Source organism: Antennarius striatus, chromosome 4 (genome assembly GCF_040054535.1).
Source record: "Antennarius striatus isolate MH-2024 chromosome 4, ASM4005453v1, whole genome shotgun sequence".
NCBI classification, from domain to species: Eukaryota; Metazoa; Chordata; class Actinopteri; order Lophiiformes; family Antennariidae; genus Antennarius; species Antennarius striatus.
Genome location: NC_090779.1, coordinates 21,667,375 through 21,694,162, shown reverse-complemented (window position 1 = coordinate 21,694,162; position 26,788 = coordinate 21,667,375). Strand labels below are relative to the sequence as shown.

Genomic DNA, 26,788 nt, shown 5'->3' with positions numbered 1-26,788 from the left:
CTGCACACATGAAGCGTTGCGTTGAAGTGACAATCCTTCATTATGAAAAGTGTTTCACTGAAATAACAGGACTTTTGCTATCATCTAAATTCAGTCTTTATTGTTCCGTGTCTTAAATCCTAAATTGAGTCGGACAAGTGAACACCAGCAAGTGACGTCATCAATGGACTTGACAATGGCGCTTTCAAGTGAACTGCGATAAGTATATTACTTAAGAAAAACTACAGTGTCCAGGAGCCAGCGAAGGTGGAGCAAAGAGACGCTTTAAAATATTTAGTCTCGTCAAGGCTAAAAATGAAGTAGACGAAAAGTTGATCATCATTTTATAATTAATCGACAAAATACTTGTGTCCCCGTCCCATAGTGTCCGACGACAAGTGAACGCAGCGCACGGATCTAACTGGCAAAGAGTCAGAGAGCGAACGAACACAAACACTGAAAACTCGTTAACTCCGTCATGGCACCTTCACGGTGTTGCTTCACACCACGGTGACGTAGTAACGATTGTGTTGATTGGTTGACGTTGACAGGTGACACTTTTTAGTGGTGAACATAGTTGACGTGTTGTTTGGTCCCAGTTGAGAGGAGTTGTTCCCTGAGTCAAATGGAGTGAGACGCGTCCGATGTGAAGACAGACAGGTTGTTCGTTTAACGGCGGCCTCCGACTCTGCGGTTCAATGTCCGGGTTAAACTTCTCCGAGGAGCTGGACTTCGGGCTCCTCTTTGAGGAGGACGGCAGACACGCTGCAGGTAACTGCTGTCGTTAAGTGACGGTAGTTCGAGTTAGCTACCGGGCTGTAGCAGTAAGCTAACAAGAACTAGATGGAGTTACACCGGAAATCAGCCATGTTGGCCTTCAAAATAAAACACGGAAATGATTAATAATTCATTATCATTAATATTTTTGACGTTTAAATTATTAAATAGTTAATAGTGAAAGGTGTTCGTATTATGACCAGAGATGGTTATAGGCATTTGATTAAAAACTTTTTTTTTTAAATTTTGCTTATAACAACACTATGTAAATACTATGTAAATACTATTTAAATAGTAAATGATATCAATGTTTTAAAACAATCACTAGCTGATTAAATCTCTAATGAGCTTAATCCTTTGATTGGTCCATTCATTGTCAGATATTTTTGATAGCTGAAAACCTCAACAGGAAACTCGTCCTACTACAGTTTCCACTGACATGTTAAAAGCATGGAGCCTATGAAGCTCCAGCTATTGTGTTATTGACACATCATAGAGTTAACAATAGCATTGTGACGTGCACTGATCATCTGATGCACTCAAAATTTCTTGGAAAAAATACTTTCAGTTTTAAAGAGGATGAAATTATAAAAAGTTAGAATTAATCCATCCAATCCAAGTGTGTAACCAGGACAGTGTACGTATATCATTGGTGTGTAACTAGTAGAGTGTGTGTGCATTTACAGGAGTGAATAATGGTTTCTTCATTATTGTGTCATTTTAAAATCTGATTTTCCATAAGAACTGGAAGTGTAGTTGAATGTCATGGAAGTCCTGAAACTGATCAGAATTTATGATCCGTTCCTTTAGACTCATCATTGAATGATTAATCCCATGATGCCAGTCGGTGCAGGTGGATGACTGTCACCACTGAATCTGCGGCTGCAGCAATGTTTGCAAGTCAAATGATCAGATATGGTTTCCGTGTTGGTGCAGGTCTCGACGTGAGGACACTTCCCACTTCCACACGGGATCTGAATGAGCAGCTGCCAATCCAAGATCTCCAACATCACCCTACCACAGACCAAGACCAGCATGCTCAGGTGCACCACTATGAGTCCCAGGATGCTTCCCAGCATGGAACCCTCAACGTCTTTGACTGTCCAAGTATTCAGATAACGTCCATCACTCCTAACGACCACACGGAGCCTGGATGTAGCCAGGAGGCTTTGGTGTTGGGTAGGGCAGAGGGGCATTGCCCTGATGCTTCTGGTTTGGAGGGCCAGCTGTATTTGCCCCAGGACCCTTGCTACCGGGACACAATGCTCTGCCCCAGCCCATGTAGCAGCATATCGTCCAGGAGCTGGATCTCTGATGTCTCTTCAAGTGAATCCTTCTCCCACGTCAATGACGACGTGGATGCGGATCTGCAAGACGCTGCCCACCTCACCCTGGGGTCCTCTTACGGGTCAAATCAAGGGTCGCCAGGCTGCAGAGGGGGAGCTTTTGGGGTGGAACTGTGGCAGCAGAAGTACCAACACCCCCTGGCTTTCAGTCTGGGTTTGTCGCCCCATCAGTCACCCCATCAGTCACCCCATCAGTCACCTCATCAGTCACCCCACCATTCCTCTTGCACCAGTGCCACAGAGGACAGCTGGCTCAATGACCGACCCACATCCAGGTACACATTAACATGGTTTCCAGTTAGTTCCTGGTGCTGATCTCAGCCTTGTTGAGATCAGCACCAGGGGAGAAAAATTCTTCCTCAGTTTATCTGTTTTTCTTTCTCAGGCCTTCATCCAGTCCGAGCTCCCCCTGTGGGAAGAGACGTTACTGCGGTGCTGACTCCTACAACCGCTCTCCCTCCCTTCATCACTCCCCAAGCCCCACACCTCGATCCTGTCCACGAAGCAGTGTGACAGGTGACACCTGTGTGGGAAGCCCTTCCAAAACCAGGAAGACATCACCGAATCGGCTGGGACTCCGGCCTAGTCAGAGAGAACCTGGAGAGGAGGCTCTCCTGGAGTCCCCTTCAGAAGACAGACGCCATAGGAATGACCCAACGGAGCTCTTTCTTCAGGTGCCCTCCCATTTCAGCTGGAACAAACCCAAACCTGGAAACGCTCCTTTGTTCAGGTCGGCTTCATCTCTCTGAACTTCAAATGTACCAATTCTCTACTTTTAGCTCTCTATTAATGAATTTAGTGCTGAAATTGGGAACTGACAAAAGTAACATCTAACCTGGCTGAAGGTATGGAATCAACCAGGGAAGTCTGATTAACACACGATACGTCATTTGTTGGAGTCGCATAAAAATATACTGTAAAAGCAGGAATTTGTCATTTTCGTGTGGGGTTTATATGCACGGTCACTTTTTGGTCATGACAACCGTAATGCCTGTAATTGAGTAGGAGTATCTTGTTTTGGAACTTCAGTCTTTCACTTTATTTTTACGTAGCAGAGAAGTTGAAGACAGACCAGATCAATCAATCAGATTGATTCACTGGAGCAAACATCAATAGTTATGAGCAAGCAATGCTGTTTCTGGTATCAGGTCATTAGAAATATATGAAGAATTCAACGATATTGCTGTTGTCTGTCCTTCTAGGTACTCTTCACCACCTCCTTTGGACTGGTCTCTGCCCAACCAGTTTGACCAGTACGAGCTGAAGCTGGAGGTCCAGCCTAGATCCCACCACAGGGCTCATTATGAGACTGAGGGCAGCAGAGGCTCCATCAAGGCAGCTCATTCAGGACACCCTGTGGTCAAGGTGAGTCATCACCCCTCTGTTTGATTTCAGGTCTGGAGTCATCACAAGCCCCTCCTCCACAGCTTGATGTGGGGTTGATGGTGGAGGCGGCTGGTCGCCGATGTAAAACACGAGATGTTAAAGTGTTCCATGTCATACCTCAAATTACAGATTTGAGGGTTAAATTGTCAGATTATAAGATGACTTTAAAGCTGATGCCAACTGATTACATACAGAAAAATAAAGGAGGCAAAGGAGGGTTCAGTGTGAAATGTGCCTGACTCGTTCTTTATTTTGGGGATCAGATGTGAGGCTGTCTGGCAATGCATTTGGTGTGCCGCAACGTTTATATGTTCTGATTTAATGTTGTGATCAGGTCACGTTGAGCTGTCATCATGTCTGTCATTTGCTGCCTGTAGTTGATGGGATACAACGAGCAGCCACTCTGCCTCCTGCTGTTCATCGGCACTGCGGACAAGTCCCTCCGCCCCCATCCCTTCTACCAGGTCCACCGGGTCACCAGCAAGATGGGCACCACCACCAGCTGTCAGGAGAGGATGATAGGTTCTACAAAGGTCCTGGAGATCCCTCTACTTCCAGAAAATGATATGTCTGCCAGGTATATGTCTGCTTAGGTTCAAAGGTTTTCCACAAGTTCAGTTTTCAGAGGATGAGGTTTATTTGTCGACATTGCTTGACTCAAATCCTTCAAAATCTCTTATAGACCCATGAGGAACAAGAAGTCTAGTTCTTAATGTTGACAGAAGCAGTGGAATATTACAACAAATTGGTAGAAAAATGTTTAATATATGTATAAAGTCACATTTGACGATATAAGAGGTGTTGTCTGTCTCTACTTTCAACAGATGTTAGAGGGAGGTAAGTACATTTATCACAAAGGTAGACACACATCACCCATGGATCCAATGAAAATGTTCAGACACACATGTTTGGGCACATGTACCATCATAGTCCTGGCACGGTGCATGAGTCACGATTTTCCATAAGTAGATTTGATATCCCTCCCATTCTTGCTCGATAGACAAAAAGCATTCTGGTTTAGTTGCTGTGTTGCTATTCCAAGGTATTTTAAATTCTTTTTAGACACACAGTTTTACAGGTTAATGTTTTACTTGCCTAAAAAGCAAATCAGAAGCAACTGGAAAATATCCAGAGAGGATTACTGTTAACCTGGATAGATGAGAATCTACACAAGCAATTTTCACTTTGATTTACATCATTGGGCTGTTGGGCATGTAGACGTTGTTAGCATCTCATTGGAAGGTTCTGTTCTCGTCTTTGCTGGTTGGTCATCTTTTTGAGGGGTTTTTCAGAATCTGGATCCTTCACCTTCACACTCAAAAGTTCCGTAACCTGACCGGCAGTTTGTCCTCTTCTCTTTCAAAGCATCGACTGTGCTGGAATCCTGAAGCTGCGTAATGTCGACATTGAGCTGAATAAAGGAGGGACGAACGTCGGGCGAAAGAACACGACGGTGCGAGTTGTTTTCAGGGTCGCTGTGCCTCAGAGTGATGATGTGATGCTTTGGCTGCAAACAGCATCTGTTACTGTGGAGTGCTGTGAGTTTACACGATGGTGTCAATCAGATCAGTAAGAACAGACTGTGTGTAGACATGCCAGTCAGACTCTTACCAACTGAAAGTGATATGTTTTAGCTCAGCGCTCACGCCTGGAGCTCCCTCTGGTGGAGAGCTTCAGTCCATCCAGCTGCTCTGTGGACGGGGGACAAGACCTGGTGATCCGTGGGTCCAGCATGTCGTCATCTTCCAGGGTCATTTTCACTGAGACGGGAAGGGGTGCGATTATCTGCGATCAATTTTCTCACGATAAACTACATCTTAAAAATATTTATTAATGTTTCCTGAAACTTTTGGTAATGTTTTCAACAGGTTAAACCATTTGTTAATGTTTACCCCATGTTAAATATATGTAGTAACTGAACATCCTGTGACATTTACCTCCTCAGATGGGCGTTCATTGTGGGAAACGGAAGCAAAGGTTGTAAAAGAAAAAAGCAGAGGAGTGAGTAGAAACAGTATTTTAAATAATTAATGAAAATGTATTAAATACAATGACAATTTGTCATTGATGTGTTAATATCCGACAGATATTCATTTATTAACAAAAACTAAAGGGAAATCACACAACACTTTCCAATTTGTTTCAGTCCAGAATCATTGTGGAGGTTCCTCCCTACAATAAGAACACAACAGATGTAGTCCAAGTCCAGTTCTATGTGTCAAATGCAGGGAAAAGAAGTGAACTACAGACTTTCACCTTCCTGCCCAGAGTCAGGAGTCCCGTTCCTGCTGCTGCACAAATGCACTGGTCCCACAATCCACCTGGACTCTGTTCCACTTCCTGCCAGATGACCTCCTACCACCAACCAGTCGAGGATTATTATGATTCCTTTGAATTCCCAGTGCCTTGTCGTCCTTTACCTGCTCTCCATCATCATCCTCCCTCCTCAGTGTCCTGGAAGACCCCCACCATGCCCACTCAGGTTTCCCCGCTGCCCCCTCAGACCTTCACCTCACTCTGTCAGAGGGAACCCTCAATTTCTTTGAGCTCCATGAGGAGAGCTGTGATCTCTGCAGCCCCCCCAAGCGAGTCTCTTTTCTCCAGTCCAGAAGGTCTACAGAGCATCAAGCATGAGCCAGAAGACCCCCACCCTATTGACGGCCTTAGGGAGATCACTCTGGATGATGGTAGGTAGCCTCAGTCTTCATGCTGCTGGTTTCTGGACCAGTTCTAATGCTAGTCCCCATCACTGGTCCCCCTCAAACAGAGTTGTGTTGTGACCTTCAGCTCTGTGGCCATTAAATTGTTTTTTAAACATTTAAAAAAAATTTTTTTAAAGGTAAATTTTTCATCAGAAGGCAAGAGGAACAACCTAATCCTGGACATTTTCAACACTGCTTCAGTTTCCATCTTTTATCTTTAGACTTCACGATAAACAAAGTCAGTGTTCACTTACAAGTTAATAACCAACAAGTTAACCACAACAACTAGCTGCTTCAGCAGCTTCGATATTAACTTGTACCCTGAAATCATTGATTCCATAATTATGTTTGGATTCTGTGTATGTTGCAGTGAATGAGATCATCGACAGAGACATTGGCATCCAGCCCCACCATTACAACCAGTATGACTCGAAGAGCACGGGACATGGAGGGACTAACTGATTTTTCTTCTACTGTTTCATGACTAAAACAGGCACTAATGTTGACTGTAAGTGCCTGAAAACCAAGCAGCATTAGCCATCAGAATGTCACATGACGTCATCAGTCATGTGATGAGAATCCCCTTACATTTATAGATGTAAGGAGATTCTTGTCCTGCATCCATCTCTCAATATTCATTTGTTTGACGGAATATAGACATTTTATTTTATATTTACAGCCAATTTTATTTGTGTTGTGTTTTGATAAGTGATTGGATGAAACATGTCTGACTGGCCTCCTTTCAGTGCACTGAACAATCAGCTGTTTTACATTAGAGCTCAGGGTTTGAGGATAAATTATTATTTACTGCTGATTTCTGATTTGTATTCTTTAACAAGAAGCAGTTTTTTAAGCTACTGTAAGGTTTTTGATGATTCTTTTTACAAAAAACTCATGATTATAACTTCTAGGCAGCACACTTCTTTGTCCTCTATACATTACATTCACTGGAGCTGACTAATGGCTGGCAACGAGCAGCGCTGTCCTGCTAAGGTTTGTATCCATCCACCGACAGTTGATGTTAGGGCTGCGAGAGAACCCAAACATTCATCTGATGTATAGTCTCATGATTAATTGTTTTGTCCCAGAAATGCCAGGACCTGGTTGTTGGCAAGTATTTAAACCAAACCACCAAAAAATAATGCACAGTAAAATTTATGTAAATGTATGTAAAGAGAGTTAAGAGAGAGAGAAAGAGTGTGGGGGCAGAGAGAGAGGGAGAGGATGGACACATGAGTGATGGAATATTAATGAACAGTTTTGTTCAACTGGGTGTATTCATCAGGTAATCCAGTCGGAATCTCGATTCTCTCCCCACTTAAAGCTCTGAAGCTCTACTAATGACTTCAGCCTCTTTATCGGTTGGACAACGGAGAAAAGGAGGCGCCTTATCTGAGGCTCTGCTTCAGACTCAGCAGGACTCGCGGAAAACTCAGGATGTGACACAGAGAACCTGATGACCAAGTTACCAGGGCAACTGATCCAGAGTTTCACTAACCTCACTTTCTGGAATGGAAAACCCAGAATTTTCCTAATTTAGGTCGGACAAAAAACTCTCAGCTTCATAAAATCCTCCAGGTGTGTAGAAACCCCTGAGAAATTATGGAAATCTGTGTACTGTATTTTTAAAGGTGAACAAAAGATCTATTTATTGTGATTAAAAAATGTTTTTATTTAAAATCTTCATTTATTTGTACTTCATCTTCTAATCTTGCTGTGTATTTTTTTTATTTGATATTATTTTCTAATAAATGACTGCTGTGTGGTATTTTTTATGATCTCCCATTAACTTCCGGTATTATGGCTGCGTTTTAGTTTCATCGCTCCGTTTTAAAGGAAGTTGAAGTATAAATAGTTTGACTGACTGACACGCGCTCACCCGCCTAATCACGCGCACCTTGACGTCTGCTGATAGGTTGGTTAGCTAACGGTAGCTGACCGGTGAACTAGTTTACCTGTGTGTCGGGAACGATTCGGTGCTGCTTAGCGATGCCGAACATCTCCATTGTGAAGGTAGGAGAGTTAGCAGTGCGTTAGCCGGGCGTTAGCTAGCCGGCTGTTCATGAAGGCGTTGTTAAATAGTTTTGGACGTGAATATTTAATTTTCATCTTGATTTCGTTATTTTTACTAAATTTTTATACAGTGAGACTGAGTTCATTAAAGAAGGTTTTTTTTAAAAATTTATTTATTTATTTTTACAAAAATATGCTACATGAGGCCCGTAATTATAAACCAGATCTAGATTATGGCCTGGATCTAGATCGAATTGATGTGTGTTTGTTTATTCTATGACGTCATCAAGTGCAGGTGAAACTGGGGTCATCAGGGGTTCACAGACAACCTTTGTCAAGTTCTCTGACTGTTCAATTTTGACGCAGCATTGAGACATGGTGAAGGTCAGAGGTTACCAAAGTTTTAAAGGTAACAGGTTTGTGACCCCCACTAATCGAATCATTGAAAAATTAAGATGAGATGTTCAACAGGCAACTTCAAAGACGATATGATTTTGTTAAATATCTTTTGTAAAATTTATAGCTAAAACATTCATTTATGCAGCGGGTCATGGGGAGCTGGAGCCTATCCCAGCTGGCATGGGGCATGAGGTGGGGGATACTCCGGGTATGACGCCAGTGCACCGCGGAGCCACACACAAAGACATACAACCACACACACACACACACTCCTACGGGCAATTTGGGACTGGCCAATTAACCTGAAGCGCATGTTTTTGGAGGTGGGAGAAAACCCACGCAGACAAGGGGAGAGTGTGCAAACTCCGCACAGAGCGGGACTCGAACCCAGACCCGCCGTGTTGTGAGGCGACAGCGCTATCTACTGCACCACCGTGCCGCCATAGCTAAAACAGACTTGTTCAATTTCTTTCCCGAATTTTTTACTGGATTTCATGAAATTATTTTTTGATCCCAGTCTTGACCTTCTGATTGGGAACCCATGTTGTCACTTTTGGTCAATTGACTTTTACTGAAAGTTACCAGCGTCCATAAGTCCGTGAGTCTCTTTCCTCCAGCAGACCATCAGTTATAGTCCCTGTCTGCAGAGTGACACCACTTACTGCTTCCTGTTCCATTTGAATCAAATACTCACTAATATACGACATGCCCTTTTATTACACACAGTGTACACAATCTTCTTCTTTCCCTTTCGACTTTTCCCTTCAGGGGTCGCCACAGCGAATCAGTTGCCTCCATCTAACCCTGTCTTCTGCATCCTCTTCTCTCACACCAACTACCTTCATGTCCTCTTTCACTACATCCATAAACCTCCTCTTTGGTCCATCCTCTAGGCCTCCTGCCTGGCAGTTCAAAACTCAGCATCCTTCTACCAATATATTCACTATCTCTCCTCTGGACATGTCCAAACCATCTCAGTCTGGCCTCTCTGACTTTATCTCCAGAACCTCTAACATGTGCTGTCCCTCTGATGTACTCATTCCTGATCCTATCCTTCCTGGTCACTCCCAGAGAGAACCTGAGCATCTTCATCTCTGCTACCTCCAGCTCTGTCTCCTGTCTTTTCCTCAGTGACACTGTCTCTAGACCAAACAACATCGCTGGTCTCACCACAGTTTTGTACACCTTTCCTTTCATTTTAGCTGAAACTCTTCTATCACACATCACACCTGACACTTTCCTCCACCCGTTCCTTCCTGCCTGTACACACTTCTTCACCTCTTTTCCACACTCTCCATTGCTCTGGACTGTTGAGCCTAAGTACTTAAAATCCTCCACCTTCTTGATCTCTTCTCCCTGTAACCTCACTCTTCCACTTGGGTCCCTCTCATGCACACACATGTACTCTGTCTTACTGCGGCTAACCTTCATTCCTCTCCTTTCCAGGACAAACCTCCACCTCTCTAGCTTCTCCTCCACCTGTTCCCTGCTCTCACTGCAGATCACAATGTCATCTGCAAACATCATAGTCCATGGAGATTCCTGTCTAACCTCGTCTGTCAGCCTGTCCATCACCACAGCGAACAAGAAGGGGCTCAGAGCTGATCCCTGATGCAGTCCCACCTCCACCTTGAACTCCTCTGTCACACCTACAGCACACCTCACCACTGTCTTACAGTCCTCATACATGTCCTGCACCGCTCTACATACTTCTCTGCCACTCCAGACCTCCTCATACAATACCACAGTTCCTCTCTGGGCACCCTGTCATAAGCTTTCTCCAGATCTACAAAAACACAATGCAGCTCCCTCTGGCCTTCTCTGTACTTCTCTATCAACATCCTCAAAGCAAATACTGCATCTGTAGTACTCTTTTTTGGCATGAAACCATACTGCTGCTCACAAATGCTCACTTCTGCCCTTAGTCTAGCTTCCACTACTCTTTCCCATAACTTCATTGTGTGGCTCATCAGCTTTATTCCTCTGTAGTTGCCACAACTCTGCACATCTCCCTTGTTCTTGAAAATGGGCACCAGCACACTTCTCCTCCATCCCTCAGGCATCTTCTCACTATCTAAGATCCTGTTGAACAACCCAGTCAGAAACTCTACTGCTACCTCTCCTAGACACTTCCAAACCTCTACAGGTATATCATCAGAGCCGACTGCCTTTCCACTCTTCATCCTCTTCAATGCCCTCCTCACTTCATCCTGGCTAATCTTTTCCACTTCCTGGTCCACAACAGTCACCTCTTCTAGTGTACACACAGTGTACACAATGGTGGTACATAAACCACTTATTGTTCTAGTAGATGGTGCTGATAGTTTATTCTAAACACAGGTGTGCATCCCCAGCTTATAGAACGGTATGAAGTGTGGATCCAGTATGGCTGTCTTCTGGTCTCTGCAGGTGGAGGACCCCTCCAGCCTCTGGGGTCAGGTTCAGGAGACCACAGAACTGTACGATAGGCTGCTGGCTCAGATCAACGACTTTTACCACAACATCACCCAGGATGAGAAGAAGCTGAAGCCTGCATCATTAGAGGAAGGAGAGGTAGGACAACACCTGACAGTCATCATATTACACCTGATCAGGCTTTGACATGTCAAAAGTTGTTTTCATTTCTTACAGGAAGTTGTGAGGACAATTGATTATTGTTGTTGTTTTGGTTTGTTTATTTTAACTGCCTAGATTTGCCCGGAGGAAAATTCTCTGAAATTAAAGTAACAAATTACAAGAATAAATTTCACCTCTTGTTTTTTCTTCTGAGTTGACCTAACCACTGATCAGTGTTCTTCTAGACAATGACTGATAATGATGATGGTGTCCTGATTGTATTTACTGATTGATCGAGCTGAGTGTCATTTGCTATGTGATGAGGTCATTGCTGCTGTTGTGAATACATGTACACAAGTGGTGGCACCTGTGTTGTGATATAATCTAGACTAGATGTCAGAATATTTACAATTGCAGTGGCCTCTTGTTGTCGCCCTATCCATTTCAACCATGCGTCTGGTCAAAATGTTGTCCAGTCTTTTGATGCACAGTCTTCTGATACAACCGTTGTCAGTTCTTTTTATTCATCACTTTGTCCCGTTCACGTCATTGTTTGTGTGTGGTGAACGATGATTTACTGAGAAGTGCTCCACAGGTAAAGTCTGACTGATGTGGTGATCAATTGATCAGCTGACAGCGATTGTCATGTGGGTGGCTCTTCTCTTCTCAGTTGTGTGTGGTGTACTGGTCAGCGATGAATTCATGGTGTCGGGCGTTGGTGGAGTCGATCATCACGGACACGGCGTCCTATCGGGCCTGCTGTCTCTTGGTGGACCACGGAGAATGGCTCGTTGTTTCGTCAGACCAGTAAGACCGGTGCTGAACCAGCACTTGTCCACATTCATCCAGGAGACACATGAGAGTGTGTCTAAACATCTACTGTTTCTGTTCTCACATCAGGATTAGAATCGCTCTGTTGAATTTCCTCCAGCTGCCGTTCAGGTTCAGAAGGTTCCACCTGGGGGGAATCAGACCAACAACCTTGAGAGTATCTGTCCAAGAGGACAAGGCGGTGCTTATGTGAGTTATGGACACAGTAGTTGGAGAGAAGTTGACCCGTAATCATTGTGACATTAATTTACTGATGGTTTTGTGTGGTCTTTGCAGTCCATCCTCTCAGTGGGACAGCTCCGCTACGCTCTACCTGCACAACCTGCTACAAGGTGACCAACAGGAAATACACCTACTAAACGCCTGAATGTGCATCTGGTTTTAATGTTAGCATGTCCACAGGTTGGGCTTTGATCCTGTCTGTTGTCACGAAGATACACAACAAGACATGGAATTGTTCAGTTTTTTTGAATATATCTCCTAAGTTGTTGTTTTTTTTTTACATTTCAGTTTTTAAATATTAAACAGCAGAACCATTTAAAAACAGAACTGACAGTCGTTGCCTCTAACCTTTGAGAATTTTAAATCAAGGAAATTACCTGCTTTTCTCACTGGTTCGATGTGGTGTGGACATTTTGATTAAAACTTTAATGGCACCAAATATTTTTCAAAGATATATACCAAATTTGACTCTTTGAATAATTTCTTGTGTTTATCCAGATACTCTTGAATATTGTCTGGATATGGAGATGAATATGGACTAGTGATGTCTCTGTCTTTCATATCAAGACTACATCTGGAGTGTTTTTTTCTTCTGTGCTTTTCTCCATCAGTGTCCACTCAGACCGAGGCCGTGTTGCTTCAATCTGAGTCGGACTCCACGTCCATCGAGCTCTACGTAACGTTTGCCAATGTGAAGGTGAGTTTTGATTCCTGTGGTCGCAGACTGTCCAAACAGCGTGATGTTGGATCTGTGACAGAACAGTTACATTTGTGAGTTTCTTCAGATCTGTGTCAACGATGATCTGGTAGCCAAGAAGTTTGCCGTGTACACCAGAGCGCTGACAGACGACAGTGAGCCAGAAGAGGTGGATCGGTTTCCTGTCATGTTGCCCTCCAGCATGTTGTATCTCAGCTTGACCTTGAAGAAGATGATGGCTCAGACATGTCTTCCTCCTGGTAAACACTGGATCTGGAGCTTTCACTCCAGATGCAAACTCCAGATGCAAACTTTTATATCTTTATTAGAATAAAACTCAACCAAAAAACAGGATCATGTAACTAAAAATAAAAACCAAGGAGGACATTTGACTCCGGACTAAGACTACATTAAACGTACATGATGGTTTTAGCGTTATTTCAGTGTCTTGAATTGTTAGTGAAGCTTTCTCCGATGTGTGTCTGTTGTTTTCAACACACCGATGACTTTGAAGTCCCCCTAACTCTTTGTCTTCCCAGCTGGTTTGTTCCCTTTTCACGCTGACTCATCTCTGACTCATCTCTTTCACCTTCAGGGTCACAAGCTCTCCCTGCAGCTGGTTGGCCTGTGGCTCTCACTACACCTCAGGTGAGCAGCTCTTCTTCTGTTGACTTATTTTGACAGAAAACTGAAGATGTGTTGACCTGTGACCCTTTGTGGTGCTTTAGTGCCAACATCATGATGGGTCAGGAGACAGAGAGAAGTTATTGTATGCAGACGGCAAAACAAGGAAATGCTCTGACTGTGTCTCTGCCAACAGGTGAGCCCACATGAGGTTAACGTATTTATTCATCTACATATAAACTGTATATGCTGAATGAATTAAAATAAAGTTCAAAAGAACCACCAATAGTTCGTTAGGTTCATTCAAGTTCGGCTTTTTGTCCCAGCTTTCCTTAGTCCGTTATGAGAAACGCCTCAATCTTACTCTGTGTTCTGCAGTGAACCTACAATCACCCATGAGCAAGAACATGGAGACGGTGGAGAGGAAACACTGGCTTTAACAGGAAGAAACATCGAGCAGAACCAAAGCGCAAGGTGGTTGGATCCTTTGCTTTAACAGGGATAGACACGATAACAGCTATTATTATGTATTATAGGTATTCCTCAAGATTTTAACATAACAATGGAAATGTTTCTATTTATTGATGCAAGACGTTCTAAATGTGTACAGAAACAATTGACAAGAGAGATACGGAGAGACAAACTTTAGAACAAATCAAAGCACTGGCAGAAAATTATCAATCAATCGTGATGGGAAATCCAACATGGAAAATTAAGACTGACGTAAATACGGAAAGGAAAGATACTACGACAAATCAAATATAGAACCAAAGCCTCACCACAGTTTCTAAACTTATACTTAACACTGAACACAACGTGACAATATAATAATGTGCTGTATCCTTTATCAATGCTCTAAGGTGAATAAAGTAATGGTTTAAACAGTCAACCCGGCAACATGACGTGCTCTCTGTCTCTGTTGTTCTATCTGTTGTTTCTTCAGTGACTCCTCAGAGGACACTGACTTGTCTCTGGCTGCAAATGGGAACAACAACCACGGTCTGTTGTCCAGGTGAGTCACACACACAAGAAAATAAGTACTGGTCATAAATGGGATATCTGTGATAAAACCTTAAACTCCAAAGTACTTTGTGAACAAATTGACAAATTGATTCAAGCAGAAGTGTTCTGTTTTCTCTCACAACCAGAAACTTCATTTGACTAATCTGGAGATTTACAGATACTAGCAGTTTATAGAGAGTTCTGTTGATGCTGGCCCCTCTGAGGTCACCACAGCAGACATGTATTCATTATTTTAGTTTATTCCATCCATCCATCCATCTTAACCTGCTTATCTGGAGCCAGGTCGTGGAGGCAACATTCTGAGCAGGGATGCCAATACTTCCATCTCCTGTGTTCCACAGGTTCCCGAAGTTTCTGCATCCTGACAGCAGCAGCTTTCAGCAGGATGCTCTCGGGGTGAATTTGTTTGTTGTCCTGTAGAGTTTAGTCCTCAGTGAGACAAGAACCTAAAGCTTGTTAGGACACGAACATCAAGTTAACTGAGAGGAAGTGTTGTTTCTATAGATTGTTTCTCAGACTTGTCACAACTGGTGTAAATCCTAGTCTATGATCAGTTTTAGGACTGGGTGTAGCAGGTGGGGTCCACAGTGCTGCAGGGACATGTTGGTCCATCGGTGTCCACTAGCAGGCCTGGTGCTGCTGCATGAGCTGATGGATGTGATGCTGTGGGGCTCAGTACAACACTGCTGCAGGTGTAATGTGATTTGTCTGCTCCCAGGCGAGTCGGCATGAAGAGCTACAGAACCGTGAAACTGAAGAGACGCCTGCAGACTTCAGCACAGGACAGGAAGGGTAGCTACCACCTCGCCTTCAGCAGCCTTTCTCAGACCACACTAAGCTAACAAGGGCAGGCTTTTGGTTTATTTAAACGATTCAGTTTAAATAATCCAAGCCACTCATCACATTTTAATAACAGTTTTCTGACACAAACCTCATGAAAAAAGTAGCTGGATGGGGTGTAATGAGAGGAACAAACATCACCCACCTGAATACGGTCAGATCTTCATCAAGTGAAGTTGCTGGACCTTTGGGATCTGAGTGAGACACACGCACACACACACACACACACACACACACACACACACACACACACACACACACACACACACACACACACACACACACACACACACACACACACACACACTGCTGTTGGGGGTCTCCCCTGATAAATCACCAGCTGGAGGCTGCATTCAGCTCCATGATATGTCAGATTTACTGAAGTATTTTTTCCAAAAATCCATTCCCAAAGTCTGTGTGTACTGATGGCGTTAGTCTTTAAATGTTTCAGGCTCTCTAACACAACCCCATCAGAGAAACAGATCAGAGGGAGTGTAAACACTGATCATAGATTTACAAACCCCTCACTAAAGGTGTGTAAAGCAACCAGAAACCAAAGAAAGTGACGTGGTTCTGTGTTTTATTTCATTTAAACTTTCCACTGCTTCTGTCTAGCAGACACTTTAAACCCATGTAAGAACAGGAGGAGGTTGTTCATCTTACATCTGTAGGACATGGTGTCACGTGACCCTTCTCTTTCACCTCTGAGCAGACCAGTGATGATGGAAACAACAAGGGCCAGTGAGGAGGACCAGATCTGTTCACGGTGAGCGGCTCATTGATTGCTATTGATGATGTCTGGACAAGTGAGCTCCATCTGAGAGCAACAAACATGTCCAGTCGTTAATATGACTGAAGAAGCGTTCTCACGGTGGCAGCTTGCTTCCAAAGAGGCCTTTGACATAGATCTCATGAGTGCTGAGGTCATCATGGCTGTTGTGTCCCCTACAGCCTGCTGTCGTGGTTGAACCCGGAGTCTCCAAACACAGACTGTTCGGTATGTCCTTTCTCACAGAACCTGTTAACAGTTTCCTGATCACAACTAAAGGAAGTCCACCTACTGTGGTAGGTCCACATCTACGTCACATGACATCTACTGTGTGACGCATCAACTCTGCTTCTCCAGAGCTAAAGTGTTAATTCCACATCAGCACAGTTAGATTCATCAATCAATAGCCCGTGGTTAGCCACTTTCTGCAGGCGTCAAAGGATTCTGTCTGGTGTGATGCCAAAATTCAGTTGCAGTTGGTGAACATCTATTGCTAAGATATTGATTGAATAACTTGTGTTCCTTCAGGCTTCTGACTGTCTTCAGGTTGTTCCCAATGATCCTATTCTGGTGCACTCAGCCCACCCAATAGAGGCTTGGACCAATCTGGACGACGCCCCGATCTCCAATCGGTTCCGCTGGGTAAAACAACAGATCATTTTTAGACTTGAGCATCATTTAAATGTGTCACTTAAGTCTCTTGTTGTACGACTGTTTTTACTTGAATCAGTCACTGGTTCAGTTTCTGATGAGTCTCAAGTCTATGTATCAGCTCTGTGTAACTATCTGAGCTACAGAAAGGCCAACTTGTTGAGGACGAGGAGGAAGAGACTGCTCTTCCCGATCAGTCCATGTGTCTTCTGTGTGTGTGACGGCTGTATGAATAAATAACATGTATGTCCTGTTGATGATTAATAATCAGTGTCTTTCTGAGACACATTGTGGAGATTAGTGTAGTAACAGAAGATATAGAAATTATTTTAGCGTCCATATTCACCAAAAACACACTAATCCCACTCGTTTCCCGTGTCAGTCTCTTCACACTCTTTTCTCCAACAAATCTGCTGCTTTATTGGGGAAGTTGAGACGAGGTGAACGCGATGGATTCTTCTCCAGGCTATAGTTCTTGTTGCTGTGTGTCCAGGTGTTGCAGTGTAAGCAGTTAGGGACTCTAACTCCATCTGAGTGTCACAGCTGGCCAGCTGTGGCTCGAGGTTGCAACACCATCGTCATCTCCAACAGCGCTGAGCAACCTCTCTGCTACCTCATCCCACTCCTCACCCACATGTTGCTAAACTCCATCTTCATCTCCTTTACCCCCAACACAGGGGTGAGACAACCCACGCCTCCCGTTTGGTTAGAATGTCCACCAGCGCTACGTTAAAGTGTTCTGTTGACCTTTTCCATGTGTCCAGCCCATTGCAGTGCTGCTGTGTCCGGGCTGGGAGAGAGTCCAGCTGGTGTATGACCTCCTGGAAGAATTAAAAGTCACCTCAAGCCTCCAGCCAGCCGTTGTGCTGCTAGGTGTCGGTGAAGACGAGGCAAAGGCCTGCAAGATCCCCAAAAACTGTAAGTGAGGAACAACCTCATTCACCTTTAGCTCACTGAGGAACACAACTGATGATTTTCCTTTTTTAAAAAATCAGGCCGGCTGCTGCTGACCACACCTTTCAGTTTCGTCCGTCTGCTGTCCTGCCGATGCTTCCTTTTCTTGCGTCTGTACCACCTGGTACTGGACCAGGCTGACCAGTTGTTTACTCTGGCTCCAGACCAGGTGATCCCGGCACCTCCCTCACGCCCAACATCTTCAGCTGCTAACTGCTGTCTGACAGGCAGCTAGCTAATAGACCATTTACAGGCATTTAGGGCTAATCCAACATTACCAAAATCTCCATGAAAACCCAAGATAATCCCAGCAATAAATTATCCACTCAGCTAGTTAAGTACATAAGATGTGCTAGTGTTAGCTTTGGATGTGTGGTTTGGCTCTAAGTAGTGATGTAGTTGGTTTTAATTAAACAAGTTTACTACTTTCCGACAGAATCACTGCGTGATGATGATGTTTTTTTCCCTGAACAGGACCAGTTTCAAAACCTGTGAAAATTTGGAATTATGTCTCAGGTTGAGGAAAATTAAGATGAGGATTTTTGATCAGTCATTTTTGTTATTTTAAAAAATATTGTATGTCCTTAAATCAATGTTGCCAGATGACGACTATCCTGCAGCACTTCCAGAGGGTGACCTCCAGTGAGGAAAAGCCTTCCTCTCCTCAGCAGATCATTGCTGTGGCGAAGAGATGGACGAGTCACGTGGAAGGTTTGCTTAACAATCACATGTCACAACCCTGCATTGTCGTGACTGTCCCTAAGGAAGCTGCACTCTACGCTGATGTCCAACAGGTGTGTGTCAATCTGTCTTCAGTAAACGTAGCCCACTCATTTTATAATAACATTAGATCAGCTATTTTAATCTCAGAATCAGACCAACTCTCATGGAGCAGCATCACCTTACATGAAGAACTGAATAATTCTTGAAAAAGCCACTGCTGCTTTACTTTCTAAGGACTTCAGATATCGTCAACCCACAATCCTCTGAGAGATGACATGCGCCTTGTCATCAGCTGTTATTGTCCTACAGATTGTCCTCATGACTGTCGAGACCAGTAAGATCTCAATCCTGCTGTCGGCTCTGGACTTCAACCCCAACGTTGGACAGAAGACACTGATTGTTACCAACTCTGCTCAGGAAGCTGAAGATGTTTTTCAGGTGAAACCACACATTCACTCATCTGATCAAACTGGAAACTGAACTGAATGAACTTGTGCCAAAAATTTCACTAAATGATCTTAATTTCAGTGTCTATGATTGATTGATTGAACCCTAACCCTAATTACATAGTTACAACTTCGTAAATCATGATTATTAATAACTAATTACTAATTTAAACAGCAGAGATACCAGTCAAGCCACAGAGGCTGAAAATACCAGAAGAAATGTTTCATCAAGACGGGATTTTAGATTCAGGAAGACACTGCTGTCACCAACACCACCTTGATCAACATAAAATGCAGAATAAATGAGAAAGCAGATTGGGTCAGATTACTTTTTATCAGGTTAGATTGGGTCAGGTCAGATCTGATTCGATGAGTTGATTATGTATTAGATGAGATCATAGTAGATAATAAATTACTTCAGATTATATTATAGACTCCAGGTTAGATTATAATCTATTAGATTAGAGTTTAGATATGGTTGTGCTGTTTTGATGATGTCTAATAGTGGATTGATAGTAGTTCTGTGTCTCTCTTCGCCTTCAGGCTGTGAAAAACAAATCGGCATATTGTCTCATGATCCATGAGGGCTTGATTCACCAGTCCAATTTTGTTATCCAGCAGTGGAGGAAAGACGTTTGCGTCGGCAGTCATGTGATCCTAGGTAAACTAGTGTTTTTACTGGTAGTTTTGACTGGTAGTCACCGCCGGCCAGATGTCTTTATCCTTGATGTTATTGACTTCTCAACTCCAGTGATCACCAGTGAGACTCTGAAGTGTTTGAGGATCACAGATGCATCCTGTGTCGTCCACTACGGCTTCCCTTCATCTCCTAAAGCATTTGGCATCCGATTGTTCTGCATGGCGGAGAACTTCAGAAACCTCTCCAAACGAGTAAGAATGATTTGACGAAATGCATTCATCTATAAATTAATGAATATATTAACATGTTTTTTTGTCCATTTGTGTTTCGTAAGCAACCTCAGCTGCAGTTAACTGCAGATTTCCTGTCAGCCTTTCAAGTTGCCAATAATCCACACTCAGAAACAGAAAAATTTGCATTGCCAAGAACTTTTACACCTTTGAGGAATTTGCTGTCTAAAAATATTGTAATATTTATAAGTTCAACCAAAAAATAATTCAAAATGCAAAAAAGTCAAAAGAGAGAATGGAGGGGAACACAGGGAAATTGTTATTTCTTCTTTTCTGTTCTTTCCCAGGATCAAGCTGACAGCTGCACTGGTCTCACCAAGTCAGTGCTGCTTATTTCTGACAGGAACGCTCATCATATCATCGGACTCCTGCGTTACCTGGAGAGAACCAATGCCTCACTTCCCCCTGAGCTGTTGACCTTCTCCCAGGAAGTCCACATGGCCCGTGAGGACCAAAAGACCAGCATGCCTTTGTGCAGCTACTTGAAGAGCTTTGGAGTGTGCAGGTCTTTCATAGAGTGTTGTAGGTCTGATAAATCTATTGACATCTGTTTAGTCAACAGCTCCATGCGGTCACACAGTCAACACCAGAGAGACAGGATGGATCCTGAGCCAAATCATCCAGAGTTTAAGAACATGACCCAACTTATGTGATCGTGTTTCCTTTTTGCAGAGACAGAAGTGCATGTCCTGATCGTCACAAAGTCATGTTGCATCTGGACCAGTCTGTCCTTCCTGCCTCTGGCATCATTGAAGTAAGTGCATTTATGTACGTCTGCTTTATTTCATTGCCTCATAGAGCTAACCAGTGGTTTAAGTAGAAATCACTCCATTAATGCCACTGTCAACAAGGAACAATTAGAAACAGGCTTCAAATCTATTTTAATGTATTAACATGGTTGTTGGTTTATTAGTTGGGATTTGTGTGCTACAGGGATGAAGATCCAGATCCAAAAACACATGCTCCAAAATAGTTTGACCAAATGCAATTGATTTTTTATCTTATGGACACCTACTGTATTGATTGTTGTTGATGCACTGATGGAGACGTCTCATCTTGTGTGGATTTTAGCTTAATGTCAGCGGTTCCTGCTTTGATCTGAGTGAATCCCAAAACTGTTAAATGAGATGTTTTTCCTGCACTGCAGTCATCCATCCTCTCCTCTCTGCTGCCCCAGGTTGTGCCTCTCTACATTAAGACGGCATCGGTATTCTTCGGTCGTATTGTCGAGAAGGACGATGGAGGTTTCCCTGCCCTGGCACGTCAGATGAACAGTTACTATGCTGACAAGAAGCCTGGAGCTAAGGATGTGGTGGAGGGAGGCCTGTATGCCATGCAGGAGGATGATGACTTTCACAGGTCTGACATGAATACAGTGACAGGTTGAAACTCAGTGTGTCTTTAACTCTCTGCTGGTTGCTTACAGCCCATTCTTTGATTCTGGTTTGTTTAATTCTGTCCTGTCTGGATTGGATCATCTAAGAAAACAATTCTCTGCTGCAGGGTGAAGGTCCTGTCCGTCTCAGAAACAGGTGAACGGCTCTTCTTCAGTGTCATTGTGCGTTTCATTGATGTTGGTAAGGAGCAGACAGTCCGATCCCACCAGATCCTCCAGCTGCCCGACCAGTTTCTCAGTTTGCCCCCCCAGGCTGTGGAGATCGTCCTCTGTGGGGTCAAACCGGTTGACGCTGAGGTCAACTGGCACCCCAAGGTTGGCACTAACGCTTCACTGTTTCTTTACAGTAGAGTTTCTGTAGCACGGCAGTAGCTCCACAACAGATGTGTTACATGAACTCACTCTTGTTTGTTTCGCCAAAATCACAAACGAGTTAAATTGAAGATGATTGGCCCAGTGGGTCCCTGGGGGAGCACTGTTGATGTAAGGTGGAATTTGATTCATTAGGATATCGTAAAACATCTCTTAGCCTGAATTAACCTCATGCAATTGGTGGATTACGTACAATAGTTCTCATGACAGACCTACTGTTAAGTCCTTTGTGAGCAGTCATGTGATCAAACTTTTGAGACCCACAGGTCATCAGAGCAATCAGCAAGAAAATCAGAGGTCGACAACACCGAGCCAAAGCGGTTTTCAGTCTGGGAAACACTGTTTTCGTTGATCCCATGGTAGGTTTTTAGTAGGCAGTGTGTCCCTGTTGGGCACCAAAGGATGTCAAGTAACATTCTGTCAAGTGTCTGGTTGTCATGATTAAAGCGTTCTTCAAATATTAATATGATTTGTGGACTGGTTTGCTGTGATTTATAACCAGATAATGTGTTTTTCTTGTTTTTCCACAGGTGTGTTTGAGCCAGGTGCCAGGCATGAAAACTATGATCAATGAGTACAATGTTCAGTCAGAAATCCTCAACACTGGCATGGGGACAAAAAACCAAGATCACCTGGACTTGTTGAAGGCACTGTACCAGAGCACATCCCACCTCCCTGGGTAAGAAAACTCAGCTATCGCAGCAGACCTTTATGAAAGGTATCTCTGAATCTCTAGGTGTTGATAGTGTCCTATTAGTGAGTCCTAACAGGCAGCTATTCAGGTAAAGGAATCCTCCACTGATCGAAGGGTTGACAGTTTGATTCCCTGTCCTTGCAGTCTATGTGCCAGAATATCCTTGGGCAAAAAAATCACTGAACCCCAAATTCAGATAAATTCACCAGTTTATTCCATCCGTGAATAAGTGATGGTGTGAATAGTTACCGTTCCTGACCAAGAGGGGTCGCCTTGCATTTATCAATCTCACCACTATGAATGTCTATGAAACAGGTGAACACTGGTGTCTGCTGTAAATACTTTGAATGAACAGTCACACTGGATCACACTTCTAAGAGGACCAATACCATTTCATGCTAGTGATTTAGTAATTGCTTATCCATTTTTGTGATTATATAAAATAATTTAATGCTATGTATTAAGTTAATAGTTGTCCTTGTCTTTTGTTGTGATTCAAACAGTCCAGTGTCTCTTGATGATCTTGGTGAAGCTTTCAGTCATCTGGTCGCCCCGCTTCACCTTGAACTATGTCATCCAGACAGTCCAGTGAAACCGTCTCTGGTCCCAGCATCACCACTGATGCCGTCAGCTGAACCCCACCTTGTCCCGATGTGTGATCACACATCACTCTTGGGCAACCAGTTAGTTACTGTACAGACAAACAGCCATGAAGCTAATCTACACTCAGTTGGTCAGATGTGCAGGTAGGTGACTTCACTCTTCATCTAATATTCAAACTTTCAAGGAGTTTTATTCAAATTCCAGACAAATAAAAGAAATCAATCATCACACACTAAGAAATGTTCAAGCTACCTGAAGAGATGAATGAATATGTCTTGTGTGAGTTAACTTTTCTAAATTAGGAACTGAACGGGAGCTTTTTGACTGATCTACAGGTACGGATCTGAAGGGGAACTTGGTCCCAATCAGACCAGTCAGAGTACTTCTGTCAATTCCTGTGACAATGGTAAAAGACCAGGACCGACAGTCCAATTGATCATTAATAGATGGAAGACATGAAAATGTTTGATGTCTGGACTATCAGGAGAATGACCTGAAAGTTATCTGGAACTTGATCAGAATCAATATCCACTGTTACCACACAGTAAATCAGGTTTATGTATGTGTTCAGGAGAAGATGGAAGAGGCTCCAGCTCTGAGTCGATTCATCAAAGCAGGTACAAGATGGCTAAAATCTAGCTGTTGTTAAAGACGTTAGTTTCAAATTGGATCAAGGTGATTCACTGGAACTGGATCTGCTTTAATCGATTGGATCTGGTTGTGCTTTAGTTTCCACCCTCAGATCCGCTGGTATCAGACGTCCAAGTCTGTGATTGTGACGGTGAAGCTGACCAACCCGGAGGCTCAGTGCTGTGACTTCTACCCCGACAGGGTGGTTTACAGGTCCGTCACCGATCCTCACTCACTTCAAAAATCAGAGGAGATTTGTAACCATACTACACGGTTAGCATGGTTAGTCCATGGGCACATTAAACAAAAAACAGAAGTTAAACACAATTGTTACACTGGAGGAAACTTGTGTTTTCACAGCTAAAGATCAGTCAATGACTCTTTTGGTAGAAACTTGTGATTTAATATTTGTCAACTAATAATTATACAGCAGCTGGTTTAAAATTGTTGCTGTTTTATTCCCTTCCTCGTGCACAAAGTCTGTGTATAGCCAGCCTCACACTACAGGTGTTTAATTCAATGCTGATTCATGACAGGTGAAGGAGGATTCTTCTCGACAATGGTTGGTAGAGATGTTGTGTCCAAATTAGACAATAATTTAAGGTCAGGTCCTTTCTGAAACCTCAGGCTTGGCTGACTCATCAGGATCACCCTGATAAAGACAAACATTTTGAGAATCTTTTCCTACTAGGACCAGTCTGCACACCCGGGAATTGTCAATCCAATATGCTTTCCTCTGTAAATAGAGAGATCAGAGGTTAATCACTCAAATGTGACAAATCTGTCATGTAATAGAAGCTAAAGTGTTACCTGTCAGGACTCTGACAGGGGAAGCCTGTCGGCCTGGAAATCCACCATTCATTCAAAAGAACGTGTTTGTGTTCAATAATGTTCTGCAGTGATACAGAACATGGATTTTGATTTAGATTTAAAAAAACATTCCTGAAATACCGTCTTGAGGAACATTTCAATATAAATCCAAAAAGAGAACTCAACTTTCTTTTGAGTGGTGATTGACTGAATGTTGTTGCCCAGTAAACAAACCTAACTAAAGACTTGAAGTGTCTACGATGGCATTGATTGACTCTTCCTGAGGTGTGACGGAGGGTTCTCAGTGTTCTAGTGGGGGTGGAACAGCGACACCTGACTGATGTCTCTCTGCTGATTGCATCCAGTGGTAGAGTAGATGGACGGACCTACAGAGCTGACCTGCAGCTTCAACACAACATTGCAACAGACAGCTGCCGCTGGGAAATGAAGTCCAGTGAGCCAGTCATCCAACTGGTCAAACAACAGCAGGGAGACTGGGAAAAACTGCTCAAGAACAAGGTACTGGAGTTCAGTTTGTTAACAGCAAGAATTAGATGACAAGCGATTGTTTAATCTGTGCAAGATGAAGTTCATAGTTGAAAGACATCTTCAGATTTAATTTAGGAAAAATACACTACAGTTTACATTTATATTTGTATTCACAGAACATTTTTGTGAGTTATGACATGGAGCACTTGGAAGACAAGGAAGACAGAATCCCCAAAGGTGAGAACCACAGATGTAGTTTAAATCCCAGATACAATAGATATCCTGGTGTCCATGTTAGCGATGGTCAGCAGTACTTTTAGCATTGTTATCATTGATAGTACAGCATTACATTATGCTAATGTGTACCGGTCTCCAGGTCGATGGTTCCTCGTGGACCCTAAAGAAGATGACTGTTACGTGACATCAGAGAGCGACAGCGACTGAAGGTGGATCAGAGTTCATCAGCTGCCCCTGCACTACTGTGGCTTTTTTTCTTTCTTTTTTTTGCAGTGAATGCCTGTGTCCCTCTAAAGTTTAATGCATTTGCTTTACTGTTGACAGTTTGGTTTATTCTTTTTTTTTTTTTGAGTGTAGTGAAATTAAATAAGTGAGGTAATGACTACAGGTTGGAGGGCGTTACTATGATTGTGTATTCCAGAGTTTCATTCTGTGTTTAAGTTCAGTTTAAATCCTAGAGTACTTTCAATGATCATGTGTCTAGTGCATTAGATAAAGGAGTGAAGCAGAAGGATTTGTGTTCAGCTAAAGTTCCAGGTTGTTATTTTTACTTCCTTTCTGTCATTTTTGATACGAGATTTGCATTTGTTTGTTCTAAAAATTTCTGAAGGCTGGTCAAAGGCCTTGACAGCAAGTTCAGTGTGGATATCTGATGACATAAATGAAGTCACGCGTTCCTCTGGATGTGCGTCCTGCTGCTCGGCTCTGCCTTACATACATGGATGCACATAAGCTTGACTGGATTTCCTGTCGGCCCTCATTCGGCCTGTTTAAGGCAGTGTTGCCTTGAGTTAATTCCCATTAAATATTTTGAAATGTCCCTGAGTTTATTGTTTTATTTTGTCTTTTTTTTAGTGATTTTTGTTTGAATACAGAGTGAAAATTTTAATTTTATTTGGCAGTTCTTAAATATGAGTCATTATTTAAAGTTTGGTGTAAGCAACTGGTTACCAGTAAAGTTGTTCAAGTGTTTCTGGATTTATAAAAGAAATTTGATATTGGTAAATAATGTAAAAATGATCAAAAACCCAATGCAGCACAATATTGATTTAGTATTACTAATGCATTGATCATCATAACTGGTTATAATTTACATACTTTAAATGGTTTTTTAAATTCTATTTTAGATTAATATCGTAGTTGTTGAAGCGTCTCCATAGTAACTGTTTGAACATTGGTTTTCAAAGTGTTTCTTTAGGGGGCTCCAGGGGGTCCCCGGCCAAAATGGCATCACCTTTTTGAACTTGGTTACGACACACTACTCAGTAGGTCAGCCACCACTCAGAGTTGCTTCAACAGTTCAACTCAAACTGTGTCAACGTGTCCCTACACAAACAGTTGTGTTTGTAGCTTCCAGCCGGATAGTTTTGCTAAATCACAGGTGTTCACTTTGTGTTTTGATTGTTCACCATGTTGCTCTTAGTAGAAATCATCTTTTCAGACAGGCTTGCTCATATAATTAACTTGTGACTCTGGGATTACTGTGTACAGCTCTCCAAAAATCAAATGTCAGATATTGATGGATAATAAGTTGGAAATCTTTACAGGTATTCAAAAACTAAATGATGTGACAATGGACACCAGGAACCAGTACCAAAAACTCAAATCACAGGCTGGTCTTATGTCTGACCTCATGTATTGACGTACCATCCTGGGGGAGCTGGACTCCCCATGCAATCACCTTATGGT

The 26,788-nt window shown here is 43.0% G+C and overlaps 2 protein-coding genes across 6 annotated transcripts; both read left to right on the top strand.

Annotated features, from left to right (window-relative positions):
• Positions 1–43: 43 nt before the first annotated feature.
• On the top strand, positions 44–7,942 carry LOC137593576 (nuclear factor of activated T-cells, cytoplasmic 3-like). Of its 5 annotated transcripts, none has more exons than XM_068312414.1 (11): positions 44–750; positions 1,567–2,377; positions 2,488–2,832; positions 3,305–3,467; positions 3,866–4,065; positions 4,854–5,026; positions 5,123–5,263; positions 5,434–5,489; positions 5,635–6,175; positions 6,561–6,698; positions 7,515–7,942. In XM_068312414.1, the coding sequence occupies exons 2-10, from the start codon at positions 1,614–1,616 to the stop codon at positions 6,650–6,652; spliced, it is 2,475 nt and encodes an 824-aa protein (XP_068168515.1). In that variant the 5' UTR covers positions 44–750; positions 1,567–1,613; the 3' UTR covers positions 6,653–6,698; positions 7,515–7,942. The 5 variants fall into 5 exon arrangements, with proteins under 5 accessions (XP_068168515.1, XP_068168514.1, XP_068168513.1 ...); XM_068312413.1 differs by having other exon boundaries at positions 7,476–7,942; XM_068312412.1 differs by having other exon boundaries at positions 6,561–7,942.
• Positions 7,943–8,087: 145 nt separating this feature from the next.
• Positions 8,088–25,890, top strand: tdrd12 (tudor domain containing 12). Its single transcript, XM_068312642.1, has 36 exons — positions 8,088–8,203; positions 11,012–11,155; positions 11,829–11,965; positions 12,059–12,178; positions 12,266–12,321; positions 12,823–12,908; positions 12,997–13,168; positions 13,504–13,556; positions 13,637–13,728; positions 13,911–14,006; positions 14,476–14,544; positions 15,274–15,347; positions 16,011–16,062; positions 16,108–16,161; positions 16,347–16,392; positions 16,693–16,806; positions 17,309–17,494; positions 17,580–17,733; positions 17,811–17,938; positions 18,372–18,563; positions 18,802–18,930; positions 19,482–19,599; positions 19,690–19,829; positions 20,156–20,373; positions 20,541–20,622; positions 21,046–21,227; positions 21,372–21,579; positions 21,903–21,995; positions 22,167–22,315; positions 22,834–23,076; positions 23,269–23,339; positions 23,505–23,550; positions 23,663–23,776; positions 24,739–24,892; positions 25,039–25,099; positions 25,239–25,890. The coding sequence occupies exons 1-36, from the start codon at positions 8,180–8,182 to the stop codon at positions 25,304–25,306; spliced, it is 4,125 nt and encodes a 1,374-aa protein (XP_068168743.1). The 5' UTR covers positions 8,088–8,179; the 3' UTR covers positions 25,307–25,890.
• Positions 25,891–26,788: the final 898 nt, after the last annotated feature.

Excerpts from the sequence above, each read along its gene's own strand:
- LOC137593576 (XM_068312414.1), top strand. The coding sequence starts at position 1,614 with ATGACTGTCACCACTGAATCTGCGGCTGCAGCAATGTTTGCAAGTCAA. Across the intron at positions 2,378-2,487 it reads AATGACCGACCCACATCCAG|GCCTTCATCCAGTCCGAGCT; the intron begins GTACACATTAAC and ends TTTCTTTCTCAG. Across the intron at positions 5,264-5,433 it reads TTTCACTGAGACGGGAAGGG|ATGGGCGTTCATTGTGGGAA; the intron begins GTGCGATTATCT and ends TTACCTCCTCAG.
- tdrd12 (XM_068312642.1), top strand. The coding sequence starts at position 8,180 with ATGCCGAACATCTCCATTGTGAAG. Across the intron at positions 16,807-17,308 it reads TCTCCAATCGGTTCCGCTGG|GTGTTGCAGTGTAAGCAGTT; the intron begins GTAAAACAACAG and ends CTGTGTGTCCAG. Across the intron at positions 23,777-24,738 it reads CCCGACAGGGTGGTTTACAG|TGGTAGAGTAGATGGACGGA; the intron begins GTCCGTCACCGA and ends GATTGCATCCAG.